At 38.8% G+C, this 19,659-nt stretch overlaps 1 protein-coding gene across 1 annotated transcript in view; it reads left to right on the forward strand.

Annotated features, from left to right (window-relative positions):
* Window positions 1-19,659, forward strand: part of NEB (nebulin) — a 240,272-nt gene that overhangs the window by 88,922 nt on the left and 131,691 nt on the right. Inside the window, exons 45-59 of the mRNA XM_073807710.1 lie at window positions 196-300; window positions 1,539-1,646; window positions 5,192-5,503; window positions 5,700-5,903; window positions 8,093-8,197; window positions 10,032-10,139; window positions 10,484-10,795; window positions 11,244-11,447; window positions 11,721-11,825; window positions 11,913-12,020; window positions 13,083-13,394; window positions 13,683-13,886; window positions 14,370-14,474; window positions 17,524-17,631; window positions 19,270-19,581. Of these exons, the coding sequence (XP_073663811.1) occupies window positions 196-300; window positions 1,539-1,646; window positions 5,192-5,503; window positions 5,700-5,903; window positions 8,093-8,197; window positions 10,032-10,139; window positions 10,484-10,795; window positions 11,244-11,447; window positions 11,721-11,825; window positions 11,913-12,020; window positions 13,083-13,394; window positions 13,683-13,886; window positions 14,370-14,474; window positions 17,524-17,631; window positions 19,270-19,581 (2,712 nt within the window). The remainder of the gene's footprint in view (window positions 1-195; window positions 301-1,538; window positions 1,647-5,191; window positions 5,504-5,699; window positions 5,904-8,092; window positions 8,198-10,031; window positions 10,140-10,483; window positions 10,796-11,243; window positions 11,448-11,720; window positions 11,826-11,912; window positions 12,021-13,082; window positions 13,395-13,682; window positions 13,887-14,369; window positions 14,475-17,523; window positions 17,632-19,269; window positions 19,582-19,659) is intronic.

Genomic DNA, 19,659 nt, shown 5'->3' on the forward strand with positions numbered 1-19,659 from the left:
ATTATTTGTTCTTTTAAATTATTTTTTTAAGTCTGAGTTTATTTTTGGTGTCTTTTCTGAATCATATACTACTTTAGTTACTAAGTTAACTTAATCTAATTCAAATTGAGTGCATTCAAATATTGTTATATTTTTTCTTTCTTGTTTGTCCTAAAAAGTTATTAAATTTTAAATGTATGCTTTTTAACTTTCTAGTACCTATACACCGTTGATTGGAACAAAGATAAAACCAAGGTTCATGTGATGCCAGATACACCAGACATTTTACAAGCCAAGCAAAATCAAATACACTACAGTCAGGTAAAGCTACATAAAAATTTTGCTTGAAACTAATTGAACGTTTTAAATGATGGCATGGTATATCATTGATGTAAATGCTGAAGCAGTGGAAATGAATGACTCAAACTGGCTAGCGTAGGGATGTTGCAGTTTATGGTGGTTTAAAGCAAGCGCTTCGGCTGTGATTATATATCCCATGGAGTAGGCATTGTGCCTGTTTTATTTCAGTACTCATTGTGCGTGGCGCAGTATAGAAAATTGATTAATAGCTGTTGGAAGAAAAAATTGCACCAGACAGACCTGGTATGAGCTTTGGCTTTGCCATTTATGAGTTGTGTAATATTGGGTCTAAACCTTAATTTCCTCATCCCTAAAACTGGGACCGTACAAGTGCCTATGACATTGAATTGCTGTGAGGACCAAATGAGAAATTCCATGAAGGGCTCTCATCACAGTGCCTGGCACATCCAGTAAGCATCCAGTGCTTACATCCAGTAAGCACTGGATGGCCTTCAGCTATTTTTATTATTGTCCAGTTTTAACATATGTGCATCCATTCAATAAATTTGATTCAAAAAGATTAACTTTGGGCTTCCCTGGTGGCGCAGTGGTTGAGAGTCCACCTGCCTATGCAGGGGACACGGGTTCGTGCCCCGGTCCAGGAAGATCCCACATGCCGTGGAGCAGCTGGGCCCGTGAGCCATAGCCACTGGGGCCTGCGCATCCGGAGCCTGTGCTCCGCAGCGGGAGAGGCCACAGCAGTGAGAGGCCTGCGTACCGCAAAAAAAAAAAAAAAAAAAAAGATTAACTTATTTATTGCACTTTACAAAAGGCATTTCATTATCTATTACTTTTATCATTTAGATAATTAAAATATGTTACCTGACCCTTTTTTTAAAAAATCAATTTAACATCTGTAATCAAAATAGTGAGCCTAGACTGTATTTAACTGCAAAGGGAATCTACCTAATATACTTGATATGACCATATTGTGTCTGAACAGAAAAGGACATGATCAACTGCACTACCAAGGGGATGGGGAGTGAGTCTCAGAGGCAAAAAAAAAAAAAAGAAGCCAGATCATATGATGCTAAGTCATTGCTCTATTAAACAGCTTGCTTTGTTTTTATCCATATCTTCAGAGATAAGATAGATGATGTTAAAATCTGATGTCTACTCTTTAGGTACACTTTTGTTCAATAATCTGTTTGGGTTTTAATATACACTGAATAATGCTAAATAATTTCTTTAATTTTCAGAAACTCTATAAACTTGGATGGGAAGAAGCTTTGAAGAAAGGCTATGATCTCCCAGTTGATGCAATTTCTGTACAATTGGCCAAAGCTTCAAGAGACATTGCTAGTGATGTAAGTATTGTTTGACTTCTATGAGGATATACTGTTATCTGAATCCAGTACCTTAATGCTGGTAATGATTTTCACAGATAGGCCCTACCTTTCAAAATGTGATGCCGTCCCCTTCATCTTCTCCTACCCTCTTCACTTACTCCAAATTCACTCTTGTTTCTCACTGATCGAATATCAAAAAAGGGGCTGCCTGGACAGAGACTGAGCCAGAGGACCTACAAGGTGCATTACACTAAGACATGATGTTTCTAGACATTACAAAAGTACCAGAGATTTCCGTTTTCCCCTGCTTGCCTGCAAATAATTTTTCTGGCTTCTATTTGTCTATTTTAGACAAATTCAAAGTGCCAGATAATAAATAACCTCAACAACCTAATGTTAATAGATTTTTCTTTGCACATACTTAAAATTAGCTTCCAATTCTTTCTATTTAGTCCATCCTTGCATTTACGTAATTATAATAAATTGGCTCAGGGTATAGAAAATACAGAAGGTGGCAGGAATTTAGGTTTAAGATCCAGAGGACCTAACTTTCCCCTGGATATCTGGTCGAAAGTTCATAAAACAAGGATATTCACTCTCCAAGGCAACTTCTTTTTTTTTTTTTTTGGCCGCACACAGTTTGTGGGATCTTAGTTCCCCGACCAGGCATTGAACCCCAGGCCATGGCATTGACAGCGCCGAGTCCTAACCACTGGACAGCCAGGGAATTCCCAAGGCAACTTCTATTTATGATTGGAAAGGGTAGTAAATTTGATAAATAAACTGGATATAGTTCCTATTGATCAATTGAATTTTTATAAGTATTCAACTTAGATATTCTGCAAACACTAAAACATATAATTTTGTTAACACCAAAAATTAAACACCAAAAATTCAGAGAACTTTGGTTATAGAGAATAAATTACCAGAATTTCATAGGGAAGCACAACCTCTTAATCAAAATCTTTGAAACAAAGCAAAACAAGGATTTGGTTTGGAGAGAAAGCATGTCTAAAGGCAGAATCTGACATAAAGAAGATGTGGTACATATATGCAATGGAATATTAGTCATAAAAAAGAATGAAATAATGCCATTTGCAGCAAAGACCTAGAGATTGTTATACTGAGTGAAGTTAAGTCAAACAGAGAAGGAGAAATATCGTATGATATCACTTATATGAGGAATCTAAAAAGAAATGATACAAATGAACGTATTTACAAAACAGGAACGGATTCACAGACTTAGAGAATGAACTTATGGTTACTGGAGGGAAGGGGGGAGGGAAGGGATAGTTAGGGAGTTTGGGATTGACATGTACAGACTGCTATTTTTAAAATGGATAACCAACAAGGACCTACTGTTTAGCACAGGGAACTCTGCTCAATGTTATGTGGTAGCCTGGATGGGAGGGCAGTCTGGGCAAGAATGGATACATGTTTATGTATGGATGAGTTGCTTTGCTGTACACCTGAAACTATCACAACATTGTTAATGAGCTATACTCCAATATTAAAAAGGTTAAAAAAAAATAAAGACAGAATCTGACAATAAATTCTAAGAATATAAGGGAAGTTTCTCTCTAATTCAGTTAATCTGTGGCACTCCAGAAGTGCTGAGAATTAATTAGATGACGTGTTATTACCCACCCTCGGGCTTGCAGGTCAATACTTCATTAAAATGAATAGATGTGGTAATGAACCTAAAGCAGTAGTGATGCTTGAACGGTCCCCGGAAAGTAAACTCATTTTCATTTAATGTTAGTGCTCCCCATGAGGTAAAGATAGTTTAGGAAATTAAATTGTGTCAATACTTTCGTAACAACACAATATTTGGTAGTACCTAATTTCTTTTCAGGTAAATCTGTTAGAAACTTTTGAAATCGTACCCTAAAATTAAATTACCTATAAATGAATTTCCCACCATTGTAGAGATTGTATCTCCTCTCAGTTTCAAATGGTTCTTGTATCTATACAATCTAAGGAGAGTAGAGCTATTTTTTATGAGTACTCAATTTAATAAATTAGAATCATAGAATTTAGAGTTATAAGATAAAGGTTATTTAATCTAATCTCCCACTCAGCATCCTACCTCCTCTCCATTCCAACTGGTCTCTGGATACTTACAAATATAAGAATTTTTGTGTCCTTCAGGGCAGGTTGTTTCCTTGCTGGATCATCTCTAATTGACGTTATCTATTTCCTTATTTCGAACATGTTACTGATCAGCCCTAGGTCTGTGTTTTTTGTTTTTTTTTTGTTGTTGTTGTACACGGGCCTCTCACTGCTGTGGCCTCTTCCGTTAAGGAGCACAGGCTCCGGACGCTCAGGCCCAGCGGGCATGGCTCACGGGCCCAGCTGCTCCGCGGCACGTGGGATCTTCCTGGTCCAGGGCACGAACCCGTGTCCCCTGCATCAGCAGGCGGATTCTCAATCACTGCGCCACCAGGGAAGCCCAGGTCTGTGTTTTAGAACACCACAAAAGTAGCATATTTCCTCTTTCACCTGATACCCCTTCAAACATTTCAAGTTTCTTACTTATTCTCCTTTGGTTTTAGCTTTATAGGTCCTTCAATCCTCTGATCATTCCACTTGTGATTTATTCTATTTTTTCAAAACCCCTCTCAAAATAGAGTGCCTCAAAACTCGGTGTTGTTTTCCTGTTTCAGGTCAGGCCAAGCACATGAGCTTCTGATTTGCTTTTATCTGTACCCCTACAGAATCTCTTACAAAAATCTACTTTTTTAAAAGCAACTTTGTCAGATTGCCCACATTGAGCTTATAACCCATGTAAACTCTTGAGTATCTTTAGTAGACATAACCATGAAGCTGGGTGTCAAGAGAGAGTAGAACCTACTTCTGTGAAGTGTAATGTATGTTCAGCATCTGGTATCAAGTAAATGCTATTATTCCTCTCATTATTATTATCCCTCTTGTCATTGTCATCCAACAGTAATGCAGTTTTTCCCAATTGAATCTAAATACTAGATTTCACTCTTAATTTCTTACATTTATGTAGTTCGTTTGACCTATCTTGGCGATATGTTGAGATCTTGTGGAATTTTGTTTCTAATTTAACATGTTTAGCTGTTTTTATGTGCATGAAGATATGGATCCCGAACAGGTCAAGTTTATGTGACATAATTATATGGCAAACCACTAAAAAACCCTGCCGCTTAATAAATTAATCTACACTATTAGGCCTGTTCATCAAGTCCTGAATCTTCCCAATTTTTTTTTTTTTTTGCCATTCAGCCATACTTTTCCATCATTCCCATAAGGATATCACAAGAGCTTTATCAAATACTGCCGTAGAGTCAGCATACACAATGTCTAGCACATCCCAATATATATGTCTACCTCTAGTTGAATTTAATTTGTCATCATAACCTGTCCTGATACTCAGCTACATTATGTTTTTTTGGAAGCTTCCACTTAAGTTTTCACATTTCTTATTAAGTTAAATGAAATTCTCAGTTTTGGAAAACAAACATGCAAACAAAGCAAACTGAGTTTAACTTGCCCTGTGTTTATGTTAATAAGAGAACTGTTTCCTCTGATTTCAGTTTAAATATAAACAAGGCTACCGCAAGCAAGTCGGCCACCATATTGGATTCCGGAGTCTGCAAGATGATCCAAAGCTTGTGTTGTCCATGAATGTAGCCAAAATGCAGAGTGAAAGGGAATACAAGAAGGACTTTGAGAAGTGGAAAACCAAGTTCAGCAGCCCAGTGGACATGTTGGGAGTGGTGCTGGCCAAAAAATGCCAGGCCTTGGTCAGTGACGTGGACTACAAGAACTACCTGCACCAGTGGACCTGCCTGCCTGACCAGAATGACGTTGTTCAAGCTAAAAAGGTTTATGAACTACAGAGTGAGGTCAGTTTCTACTAAATCTCATAGTTTATGTAGTACTTTATATCTCATATGAGTAGCCATTTAATCATAGACAGACTGAAACTAGATAAATTATTATTGAATATCTAAAATGCATCTGTTTGTAATGCATAGAATCACTTCGGTCAAGGGTCTAGATGAGGTTGGAATTTTGATGGCTTGCTTTGTATTTTCACAGAATTTGTATAAATCTGACCTTGAGTGGCTGAGAGGCATAGGATGGAGTCCCCTGGGTTCTTTGGAAGTAGAAAAGAACAAACGGGCTTCAGAAATCATCAGTGAGAAGAAATATCGCCAGCCTCCAGACAGAAACAAGTTCACCAGCATTCCTGATGCCATGGACATAGTTCTGGCAAAGACAAATGCCAAAAATAGGAGTGATGTGAGTAACTCTTCAGAAATAAATAAAAGAAATTATAGTGCCTGATACCTGGTAGGTGCTCAATAGTATTTGCTTAATAAATTAGTAGAACAGCACAGCATCGCATCACACAGCATAATGTTTTTTTTTGTTTGGTTACTTCATTTGAATTATCAGTTACCCTACACTGGATCATGTAAAAATGGGTTAGTATAAATTTTGTCACCCAAATCTTGCTTGCTTATTTATTTATCCAAATCATAAAGAAAAAACTATTGAATGTATTTTTTTCTTTGAAACTTGAGTGCATTAAAGACCCAGATTTTGTTGCGATAGAGTATATCAGAGGGAGATATTCTGAGTACCTTACACAGGCACAGTGGAAATGTCATAAAGAGTATATAGTTATCTATTTATCTGGTGGTTCCCAACCAGGGACAGTTTTGTCCCACAGGGGACATTTGGCAGCACGCAGAGACCTTGTCATAACTTGAGGGTGGCATGCTACTGGCATCTAGTGGATAGAAGTCAGGACAGTTCCCTCACAACAAAGAATCATCCGGTATACAACACCAATAGTGCTGAAGTTGAGAAACTCTGATCTTTCCTAATCAGAAAGGTTAGTCCAGAACCAGCGTAAAGGTATATGGAAATTCACAAGCCTTGGTTTATTGTAGTCCTGAATGTCTTTAATTGGCTCCTCTGGGTTACATGGACCATAGTAAGAATGTTCAGGAAGGAGAAAAGTGCCAACCCCTCACACCCCACACTACACACCTCAAAGGGAAATTGATAAGTCCAAGGAACCAATGAGACTTTAAAATCTTTTTATATTGAAATAATTTCAGGTATACAGAAAAGTTGAAAATAGTACAAATAATTTATGTATGTGCATCTTTATACGTATATATATCTTTCACCCAGATTCCACAATTATTAGCATTTTGTCACTTTTGCCTTTTTCTTTCTTCCCTCCCACCTCTTTCTCTTAGCTCTGTGTGTGTGTGTGTGTGTGTGTGTGTGTATATGTATGTGTATGTGTATAAGTTGCTTCCTGATGCCACTCTATCCCTAAATGTGTATTTCCTGAAAATAAGAACATTCTCTTAGATAACCACAGTGCAATGATCAAAATCAGGAAAGTAGTGTTGAAATAACACTAGTCTACAGAATCTACTCAATTTTACCACAAGTGTCCTTTATAGAAAGTAAAAAATCTTTTCTGATCCAGGATCCAATCCAAGACCACACGTTGAATTTACTTGTCATGTCTTTAGTCTCCTTTAATCTGAACTGGTTCCTCACTTCTTTGTCTTCCAAGTCCTTGACATTTGTGAAGAGCACAGGCCAGTTGTTTTGTGGAACCTCCCTAAATTTGGTTTTGTCTAGTGTTTCCTCATGATTAGATTCAGGTTTTGTATTTTTGGCAGGATAGCACATGTTGCATCCTCCTCCATATAGGCACATAGTATCAATCTGTCCCATTACTGATCATTTTAACTTTGATTACTTGGGTGAAATGGTGTCGCCAGCTTTCTCCACTGTCTGGTTACTATTTTGGCCTTTGTAATTGATAAGTATCTTGTGGGAAGATTCTCTGACAATGTAAACAAAGTTTTTCATCAGACTTTCACCCCCTAGTTTTGATAAATCAATGAGATTTTCGTTTGGGTCCCTCTGTCTTCTGTTGAAGAAAGACGGATGATGACCCCAAGATATAAAAGAGGCTTTGATAAATCTCATACAAAATCCTTTGGGGGAATCCTAATCCTCCCAAGTAATTATGAGGTATAACCATATAATAAACCACATAGGAAATGAGACTCCCTAATATATAGACATACCCTGAATATGTCATCTTTTCAGAAGATAAGGGCTGTCCCCCAGTTAAACACCGAGGGAGACTTTCACAATCCAACAGGTGGAGAACTGCTGCTCCATTTGATGATGTTGGCAAAGGCTTTAAATACTTGGGTTGATTTCTTACAGGCAGGTTAGTTGTAACTTTGAAAAGGTAATCCATAATCTATATTTTTGAAGGCAGTTATGTCTCAGATGAGTCAAAAAATACTATATCTATTCTCTGCTTATGTTATCTGCTTATGCTATTGTGATGCTTAATTTAGATGAATCAGTAATACTGTTTGAAGTTAACTGTGTCACTCACTAATCTTATAGCACCACTGAAAAACACTTATTTCTCATTTTAGAGACTTTATAGAGAAGCTTGGGACAAGGACAAGACTCAAATCCACATCATGCCTGATACACCTGGCATTATTCTGGCTAAAGCAAACTTAATCAATACAAGTGATGTAAGTTTCCAAATTCAGCGTGTGTTTTCAGAAAGCTCATTTTATTTTTATTTTTTAAAATATTTATTTATTTTTATTTGGTTGCACTGGGTCTTAGTTGCAGCAGGAGGGCTCCTTAGTTGTGGCATGTGAACTCTTAGTTGCGGCATGCATGTGGGATCTAGTTCCCCGACCAGGGATCGAACCTGGGCCCCCTGCATCAGGAGCGTGGAGTCCCAACCACTGCGCCACCAGGGAAGTCCCCAGAAATCTCATTTTAATTGCGTCTAAGGCAGTGAATTTATTTTGAATACTTGAATCATGTTAATTAACAAACTAAAAGTGACTTAGAGTCCTCATTTAGTGGTGTTAAGCCTGAACATCCAAATAATTGGCACTCCCTATGTTAGATAGAGTTGGAAGGATATGCTCTCTGTTCATTATAGTCCATTATTATGCATGTTGTTATAACATAATGGTTTGTATAGCTCTTCCCTATGTGGATAAGAACTTCTTGGGAGCAGAGACAATTCATATTTGATCTGCAGTGCTTAGCTAGTATAGTGCCTGATATACATGAAATTCAATAAAATTTAAATGAGTGAGCATAAAAAACTCTTGCACACACACAAAAAACTCATGCACCAAAAAAAAAAAAAACTCATGCCGGATAATTTCATTTTTATTGTCATCATGGCATAATCTCCTGAAAATAATGGATGTAAAAATTAATATTTTAAAGACAAGTTCTAAATTCCAATACAAACACTTTAGCTTAAATAATGTACTAGAGTAATGACACAAAGGACTAAAATATAAAAACAAGTCCAAGATAAATAGGCACTTTAAACAATCTGGTTTCTAAATGAAGTGCATTAAATTAGATTCTCAATTATTTAATTATGTAACAAATCTGAAGAAGCACATTATTTCTCTTAAGCTTTTTAATTCAGTATTTAAACTTTCCTCAAAAAATCTTACATTTTAAAAATTATGAAGGACTTTGTTTCTTACCTAAAAATATGTATCCTACTTTTGGACAGCCCTATATTGTGAAATAGACTTTGTTTCACAATGTGTTAGCTACGTAGTCCTTTAGGTGTGATTTTCCCCCACTAGAGGTGTTAGATGGGAAAAGGCATTGCTCTTGGGCTTCCCTGGTGGTGCAGTGGTTGGGAATCCACCTGCTAATGCCGGGGACATGGTTCAAGCCCTGGTCCAGAAGGATCCCACATGCCATGGAGCAACTGAGCCCATGCGCCACAACTACCAAGCCTGCGCTCTAGAGCCCGTGAGTCACAACTACTGAGCCCGAATGCCACAATGACTGAAGCCCGCGCACCTAGAGCCCATGCTCCGCAATAAGAGAAGCCACCACAATGAGAAGCCCATGCACTGCAATGAAGAGTAGCCCCCGCTCGCTGCGAAAGCCCGTGTGCAGCAACGAAGACCCAAACGCAGCCAAAAATAAATTAATTAAATAAATTTTTTTTAAAGGCATTGCTCTTTTCTAACAAAATCTTCTAATGAAACATTCAAAGTTAATTGGAAAACAGCACCTAAATGATAATTTCATTTCATTTCTCTACCAATTTACTTCTGTCTATCTCATTCTCATAAACATTTGGGAAGAGATGACATTTAATTTTATTGATCTAAGTAATTGAAGAGCTTTCAAGTTTAAAACAGGACCATCAGCAATCAATAAGCATAATTTCCAATTACATTTGAGTATTCTAGAGCACATATTGTACTATCCTCATGAGCTCTTAAAATATTTAGCACGTTGGATTCATTATGATGCAGACGTTTATGGAAAATAGCTTTTTTCAAAGTGATTTTCATCTCTTAACAGAAACACTACCGAATGGGTTATGAGGAGCTGAAGAAAAAAGGTTACGATCTTCCCGTTGATGCCATACCACTCAAAGCAGCAAAAGCATCCCGAGAAATTGCCAGCGAAGTAAGACTTTCTCCCTTGTTTGTATTGATTGGATTGCAATTTTCACTTCAGAGCAGTCTCAAGTTAATATTAAATTGAACACAGTCCTCTAAGTAACAAATTGAAACATAGTGAAATGATCCCAGGGACGCAGTGTGAGATGAGGATAAATTCAAGGATGCATTTATTATGTATGGAATTTGTAGGATTTAGCCTTTAATCTTTACTATCAAAAAAACCTTAAATCTGTGGCTCTCTACCCTTGGTGATATTTGGAATATATGTTCTCTGTAATTTGCCACAAAGATAGTAATATAAGTTAATCTTAAAAAGAATAAGACATGATTTCTTTTTGTTTCCTTTAGTACAAGTACAAGGAAGCTTTTCGCAAGCAGCTTGGCCATCACATTGGAGCCCGGGACATCAAAGATGACCCGAAGATGATGTGGTCCATGCATGTGGCCAAGATCCAGAGTGACAGGGAATACAAGAAGGACTTTGAGAAGTGGAAGACCAAGTTCAGCAGCCCAGTGGACATGCTGGGGGTGGTGCAGGCCAAGAAGTGCCAGGCCTTGGTCAGTGACGTAGACTACAAGAACTACCTGCACCAGTGGACCTGCCTGCCCGACCAGACTGATGTCACCCATGCTCGACAAGCCTATGACCTCCAGAGTGATGTGAGTATAAGATTTTCCTTTGGCCAACAAAACACCATGTCTGCTTACTTAAGTATCCAAGTTCCCCCAAAATGAGGGGAGTTGAGTTTATACAACTGAGTTCTACCTCCCTGGACTAATGCCCACTCTCTATCCAGTCACACAGACATCTGAGAGCATCATTATTTCCATAAAGAAAGAACCAGCAAAGCACTGATTGCTTTGATGGAAACCTCTAGATTATTGATCTAGTAGAGTTGGGTCATTCTCTATGTTCTGTTTAAAATGTTTTTCAAAATAGGTTTCTAATCTGAATATTGGGTGGATTCACAAGACATAGCAAAATTTTTAAATTTCCCAAGAATCCAAGCATTGAAATATATAATACAATGTATTATAATTCAAATTTTTATTTCTTTAAGGCATATCATTATGCTGATGTTTAGTGGTTTATCACTTACAATTTCAGAATTTGTACAAGGCCGACCTTCAGTGGCTCAAAGGCACTGGCTGGTTTCCTACTGGCTCTCTTGAGGATGAGAGGAACAAGAGAGCTACCCAGATTTTGAGTGACCACGTTTACCGCCAGCATCCAGATAAATTCACATTTTCCAGCCTTATGGATTCCATCCCAATGGTTTTGGCAAAAAACAACGCTATTACCATGAACCACGTAAGTCCTTTTTTTACTTGAGCGGGGTGTCAATTTTTGTATGTGTGTATGTAAACACTGAAATCTGTTTTGATAAAAGAAAAATCACATTCAATTATTTTGCTTGGTATTAAAGTGGTTTTTAAGTAAGTTTTGTGCTTCTTACTGACATGAGACACCTAGACGTAATGGTGTCACAAGTACTGACTCACAGAGTGGGCTCTCTTTACTCTCATTAAGAACCAGATTCATCACTGGCCTGTACTAGTCACATCCTTTTTTTGTTTCTTTCAGCATCTCTATACAGAAGCTTGGGATAAAGATAAAACCACTGTCCACATTATGCCAGACACCCCTGAAGTTTTACTTGCTAAACAAAACACAATAAATTACAGTGAGGTAAGCAATGTATTCATGGTGCATGATATATTTTTTCTTGCACTGCACTTTATATATCAAACTTACGATGATTTATGTCTATTTCAGAAACACTATAAACTTGGCCTAGAAGAAGCCAAGAAGAAAGGCTATGATATGCGGATAGATGCCATTCCCATCAGGATGGCCAAGGCCTCCAGAGACATTGCAAGTGAAGTAAGTGCACCTGTAGAGTTCTTTGCTCAGCTTTGGCTCAAAGATTTCTTTCTCTCTCAAAGATATGTAGTAGAGCAAGTAAGCTATGAAGTTAAGGTTCTAGCTAACAGTTTTTTGTAAGTAAATAGTTTAACATAATGGTAATAAAACTCTCAACATAAAAGTTAACTTCTAGGTATGACTGAGTCCACAGCAACATGCATTTCAAAATACTGTCTGTTCCCTGCTGAACAAAAGCACTGGCTACTTGACTATAGCTCAGACAGCCTTTTGGCTTTTCCACATGATGTGTACTTATATACAATTGAGCTCATCATAGGATCCCCTCCAAACCCAGCCCATTCATGCCCTGTAAACCAATGAACCTGTAAGGGCTGAAGGAATGGGACACATTATTCTATTTAAAGTCCAACCATTCATGTGCACCATGTGTTTATCTCTGCATCCTGTGATTGGCTGCAGATATTTACTTACTTCAAAATATGGATTTGCTCACGTTTCTAGAAATGTTTGTCCTTCTATTTCTTTTGTCTGTGAAGTCAAAAGCATATGTTCCCTTTATATCCAAAATATGGGAAGTAACTATCATACTTTAAAAACAAATATTCAACGATCACAGAATGGTTAAAAGTATTAATATATACCAATATAATGGAATACTTGCTGTCATTAAAATTCATGTTTGTAGGGAATGTATAATGACACAGGAAAATGCTTATATAATAACTGAAATAAGCAGGTACAAATCCATATACAGTATGACTCCTAATTTTAATCTTTCTCTCTGTCTCTCACACACACACACACACACACACACACACACACACACACAAAGCCGTTTTCATCAGCGGTTATCACTGAATGGCAGAATAATGTCTTTTTATTTTATTTTGTGTATACATATACAAGCTTTATTTTCGAAATGGTTTACAAGATGCAGACACACATATTATTTATATTTCGGGGGGAAACATGTTTTTAATGAATAGGAAAATCTGAGCCTACTAATCATTTTATACTAAAAGTTATACTAGGTGACTATCAGTATTTTTCTTCTTCTAGTTCAAATACAAAGAAGGTTATCGTAAGCAGCTTGGCCATCACATTGGTGCCCGAGCGATACGTGATGACCCCAAGATGATGTGGTCCATGCATGTGGCGAAGATCCAGAGTGACCGGGAGTACAAGAAGGACTTTGAGAAGTGGAAGACCAAGTTCAGCAGCCCAGTGGACATGCTGGGGGTGGTGCTGGCCAAGAAGTGCCAGACCTTGGTCAGTGACATAGACTACAAGAACTACCTGCACCAGTGGACCTGCCTGCCCGACCAGAACGACGTCATGCACGCTCGGCATGCCTATGACCTCCAGAGCGACGTGAGTACTGAGGATCATAATGCCGTGCAAAGGTGGGAAATCAGTGAATTAACACCCCTTGGATAAGTGGCACCAAACTCACCAGCCCCTGCAAGTGGAGCATAACATTTCTTCTTTTCCTGTGAGTGTTAAATGTCAAACCCTCCAGACCGAAAAGGAATATTGTCTGATACCCTGCCTGTCCACCAAACTACGTTTTCAAGAGTGTTCTTACTTTATTTCATATCCTTCTGATGAAATGTTTTCCCAAACCAGAGATAAATATTTATTGGCTATTTGTATCAACAGAATATGTACAAGGCAGATCTCCAATGGCTGAGAGGCATCGGCTGGGTTCCCATTGGCTCTTTGGATGTGGAACAATGCAAAAGGGCAACTGAAATTTTGAGTGATAAAATCTATCGCCAGCCTCCAGACAAATTCAGGTTTACCAGCGTGACTGATTCTCTGGAACAAGTGTTGGCCAAGAACAACGCCATCACTATGAACAAGGTGAGGCTTCAGAGTTCAGAGAACCAAGGTAGGACTCCTAAAGCTAAACCAAAGGAAAAGAAGCATGATCAGGAGAAGAAAGAAATAGAGCAGTGAGCAAGAAAAGATATCTGTCTGTTATCTATCTATATCTATCCATATCTGTCTACCTAATGTCTATGTCATTTATATTTTAACATTTACTTCAGTAGTTATTTCGTAGTTCTGATAAAATGGTACATTTTTATGGAAAATCATCTCTGCATAAAAGATATTCTGAATTTCCTTTTGTAAGCATACAACTCAGAGTATAAGAAGGCACTCATACATATATGTTCTACTGTGAACTGGTTACTTTACTTGAAGATACGTGTAAAATACATAATGTGTATAAAATACGTAACCTTTTGTTATTTCTCTTTATAAACTTCTTGTGGCCTTGAAGTTTCGATTAACAATACACTGAAGTTTTTTCCTGATGACATTTTATATTTTCCTTGCTAGCGTTTATACACGGAAGCCTGGGACAAAGACAAGACCCAGATCCACATCGCACCAGATACACCAGAAATTACGCAGGCAAGAGTGAACAAAATCAACTACAGTCAGGTGGGAACAGCTGCTAATTCTATGACATTTGCATGGTGTTTCATATTTCAGTTAATCCATTCCATGGTGATGTAATACTAAATGACAACTTTGTAAAGAATGTCTTTTCTTGCTCCGTGTGAATACCAACTCTTTCATTTCTCGCTTACCTAAACATCAGTCTTCAAGTAACACATCATTTCGGAAGTGCAAGTTATAAGAATGAATGATTTAAGCAGTAACCAGAAGATTAATTAGACCTTCCTTTTTTATTAATTTAAGAAATTAGCAATAGACCAAAATACGTTTATCTCCTCCTTATGCTACATAGCTGTGCTAAATGTATTTGCCACATATGACTGATTTTTCCTAAATTGTACTTTAGGGTCAAAATTTAAGATTTTTAATGTACAAGATTTAAGTCAAGGATTAAAATCACAGTACAGTCAAATAACACTGAGAGACAGACAGACAGAGACAGAGAGGATCTGTCAATATATAAATATATTAGCAAGCCCATTTCCTGTTCACTTTCTGTGAGCATAGAGCCGTGTGCCCCCATATCCTAATCACAGATGTTTAGGCTGAGAGGTCAGTCTCCTCTAGTGCAGGAGTCCCCGCCCAATAGGTCGTCATCCTGCCTTCGCTTAAGTGTTCTCGGTGACGAGGTGCTTATAAATCTCATAAATCAACCTATTTGTTCTGGAAAGTTCCTTTAGAAGATGCTTTTCATGTATTGGGTCAATGGTTTCTCTCTGTAGACCCACATAATCCTCTAAGACCATGCAGAACCAAACTGTGCCAACTCCATAGGCACTGTGTGCCTGCGCTGCCACTTCACCCCAGGTTCTCTTTATAATCCAAGCATCCCAAGCTCCTGGGCATTCCTCACATGACACCCCTGCTGGAATGTGACTCTCAGAACCAAACAAAATCCTGCGAGTGAGGAATGACTAGTGTAGGGTACAGCCGACATTGCATTTCCTCTTCTGGACATTTATCCTCCATTTCTGCACTCTGTGCCTTGGGGCTCCTTGGGGCTATGTCAGTGCTGGTGTGCGTGGGACTTGGGCTCAACCAAAACCCTAAGACAACTTACATGGGCTTAAACTAGGTTTCCTCTATCTTGTATTTATACATTTGGCAACTTAAATCTCAGTTCAAAGATTGACATTTATCTCTCTGCATGTTTTTCTTAGAATGAGCCTATTGGTTTAAGCCTGTGGAGATTTTTGTGACTCTAAGATTCTGTCAGATGATGTATTAGTTATTTCTTCCAGCTTTGTGCTACCAGTGAGGAAAATATTGTTTCTTTGACAGCATAAATCAACAGTGTGTTACTCTTCTGCAGAATATAACTGAGAGAATTTAGATTGACTAGCCACCACCTTAAGTCATTTTATTTTTCAGGGGTGCAAACTATAATTTTAATGCTTATATAACTAGCTCTTAATTGTCACCCCAAACTAAAATTGTCAAGTCCCACTCTGAAATCAAAATTAAGTGAATTTTCAGCTGAACCTGCACTATAGGTCCCATAGTGTTACAGGAAAGCGTGTGCTATATGAGCAGATATTTTGAGAGACAAAGGGTCCCTGTAACTAGCCACTCAGCATTTCTGGAACTGTCAACTCTGTCTTTGCTGCAAAAGCTCAGAGATGTTGTATGTTGCCCCTGGTTTGAAGAGGCCCAGGAAGAATGCCTGAACCGATTGCCTAACCCGCCTGGTCTGCTTTCTCTGACTATTCTCTGTCAGTTTAGTTCATTTCTATTGTGTTTCTTTCTCATTTAGGATAGGAAGATACAATGCAAATTTGATGATGTCACTCTTCCTCAAAGATTGTTGTTGGTTTCCCTTTTCCTATAGAATTAAGGATAAAGTTATCTTAGCACCAGGCCTTCATAGCCCGACTCCCGATTCTTTTCAGTTCTGTCCTGCCACTTCCTCTGGCACTGCCCCCCCGGGCCCCACCACCACCACCCCGCCCCTTGACGCCCCTGCACTTTCACTGCCCCGTACTTTGATTCATGGAAGTTCCTCTGCCCTTGACCACCATCTCAGTCTATTGAAACCATATTTATCACTCAGGGTCCAATGCCAAGGCCATGCCCTCTGAGGAAACTTCCTGATTTTCAATTCAGAATAAATTGCTCCTTCCTAGAGCTCGTTCTTTTTTTTTTTTTTTTTTAAACATTCAGTCTTTTTTTAAAAAATATTTACTTATTTATGTATCTATTTGGTTGCGTGGGGTCTTAGTTGTGACAGGTGGGCTCTCCAGCCATGGCTCGTGGGCTCCTTAGTTGCGGCAGCCAGGCTCCCCAGCTGCGGCCCCAGGGCTCCTTAGTTGCAGCTCTCTGGCTTCTTAGTAGCAGCATGCAGGCACCCCAGCTGTGGCATGCAAACTCTTAGTTGCGCCATGCATGTGGGATCTAGTTCCCTGACCAGGGATCAAACCCAGGCCCCCTGCATTGGGACCGTGGAGTCTTGTCCACTGCGGCACTAGGGAAGTCCCGTGGAGCTCATTCTTAATAATATGGTTAAAACACCTTTCATGGTCTGACTTTTTGGCAGCTTGTTCCGCAGGTTATCAGTCTTTCCATCAGTTCTCCCAGAAACCCTGAAGATGGGAGAGGCCTCATATTCATCTTTGTTTCCCAAGTACCAAGCACAGTCATGGCACAGAGTCAGTGCAGAATAAATGTGGATCAAATGAGTGTCCCTTCTGTCCACACTTTGCCACCTTAGGCCCATGAGTTTCAGCTTAATTTTTCCAGTTCTTTCCAAAACTGATTCATTGTTATAACTAAAAGTTTTAAAACCATGAATAATATCTGTATATGGTTAATGTAACATAAGTTTTAAAATAAAAAAAACAAAGGTGCCATATTCCATATAGGTATCATGCTTAAGTCTCAACTTCAGCCAAAACCACAGAAAGCTTAGAACTATCAAAAGTGACATTATTACAGGCACCTACCCGTGTAGAACTTGGTGAATTATTTTAGTCGTCTGTCATTTTTGGATATGAATGTCAACCTGTAACTGATTTTGTTTTTTGCCGAAATTTAGAGTCTGTATAAACTCGCCAACGAAGAAGCAAAGAAGAAAGGCTACGACTTGCGAAGTGATGCCATACCGATTGTGGCAGCCAAGGCCTCCAGGGACATCATCAGTGATGTGAGTTGTCAGTTTTACTTCTAGTATGTGGTCAGTCTGAAGTGACATTTTCACTGAACTAAATCTTCTAAAAGAACTTTCCTGGCCCTTTGGAAGTATATCCTGATGTATTTGTGTAGGGTTTTTCAAAAACCTAGTTTTGAGGGAAATGAAAAATTTGATGTTTACAGAAAAGTTTTATAGCCACTAAGTCACAGTATCTTCAGTGAAAGTGGATCCACCAAGAACAGAGAAAGATCCATTCATGTGGAATTTGTTAGAGTGTAGCTGCAGGCTTGGAGATGCTTATATAAAAATTGTCACAGTGCTTATAGAAAGTGTGACTCATAAACTTAAGTTCTTCCAGTGAGAATCAGGGCGTAGCTTTATACAGCATTTTAATATACAATATTCAAAAAATGCATATGACACTTGCCATTACAATTCACCCTTGTAAAATCATGAAAAGAAGGCAGTTGATCAGTGCCAGACTAGCCCAAACTTGCACCCTTAACACTAGCTCCTGGCTTGTGGCTTGTGACTCCCAGAATAAAACCATCATCCTTCCTGGTACCTCAGGGAATTCTTGAGGAACAGACCACTGCTCTAAAAATGAAGACCCACTATTTGGGAATATGGTAATATGCTGCTCTTTATTTTGGAAGATCATATTAGTGACTCACTTTAGTTTACGTATGTTGTACCTTTCCTACAAATGGATATATGCCAATAATAATATATAACAAAATAATAATAACCAAGAAGTGTTGAGAAATCTGTGCTAAGAATATTATATGCATTATGTCACTTATTTTTCATAATTACCCTAGGATGTAAGATTGTGATTATCCCTGTTTTATGCGTTGCTTAAGCAACTTGTCTAAAATCAAACTCTTAGTAGGTGATGGAGTTGAAACTCCAAGCAACCTCATTCCTTCCCACTGTACTATATTGCCTCTGCTGACTCGTTTATACTTTCTCACTCAGTTATCTTTGAGACTAGAAGCATGTATTTTGGATAATTGGCTCGGATTCCAGGACAACGTCTTTGGACATGGAATAATAACAACACTGTTGGTCCATGAGAGATGAGAACCCATGACTTTATTAGGAGCATGCTCTAAGCAACTGGGCTGCTAGGTCAGCTTCCCTAGTATAACCAGTTTCCAAAATGATGCCCCGATTTGCCACCACCACTGAATGCCTGAATCCATTATGAAACAGGAAATTCTCTTCTGTTGCTACTGCAAGTAGTCCTTGACCTTGACTTCATCCTCAAAGGAGCCAGACACTCATTTTACTACTTATTAAACACATCTTGTCACCAAGTGCATCTCTTTTCTGATGTACTTTTAGTGCCTGACCCATTTCTCCAAGTCCCTTGGTCCACATGGCCTCTCCACTGTGTGCATTTGCTGCCCCTGGAACTATTCCTTGTTACCAGGCCATAGGTGATTTGGGGTATACACTACAATTATATGAATTCCATCTATTTTATTACCTCTATAAGCTTCTAGGGGAAAGGTAGGATATTGCCTTGAGTTAGTGCTTATTAGCAAAAGTCAACGTACAACAGCGATATAAGCAAGATGATTTTGTACAGGCTTGTGACCTCTACGAGCTTAAAATAAAAATCTAATTTGTGCATTTTCATCTCAGTACAAATACAAAGATGGTTACCGCAAGCAGCTTGGCCACCACATTGGAGCCCGGGACATCAAAGATGACCCGAAGATGATGTGGTCCATGCATGTGGCCAAGATCCAGAGTGACAGGGAGTACAAGAAGGACTTTGAGAAGTGGAAGACCAAGTTCAGCAGCCCAGTGGACATGCTGGGGATGGTGCAGGCCAAGAAGTGCCAGGCCTTGGTCAGTGACGCGGACTACAAGAACTACCTGCACCAGTGGACCTGCCTGCCTGACCAGACTGACGTCACCCATGCTCGACAAGCCTATGACCTCCAGAGTGATGTGAGTATAAGATTTTCCTTTGGCCAACAAAACACCATGTCTGATTTCCTAAGTATCCAAGTTCCCCCAAAATAAGGG

Source organism: Tursiops truncatus, chromosome 7 (genome assembly GCF_011762595.2).
Source record: "Tursiops truncatus isolate mTurTru1 chromosome 7, mTurTru1.mat.Y, whole genome shotgun sequence".
Lineage (NCBI taxonomy): Eukaryota > Metazoa > Chordata > Mammalia > Artiodactyla > Delphinidae > Tursiops > Tursiops truncatus.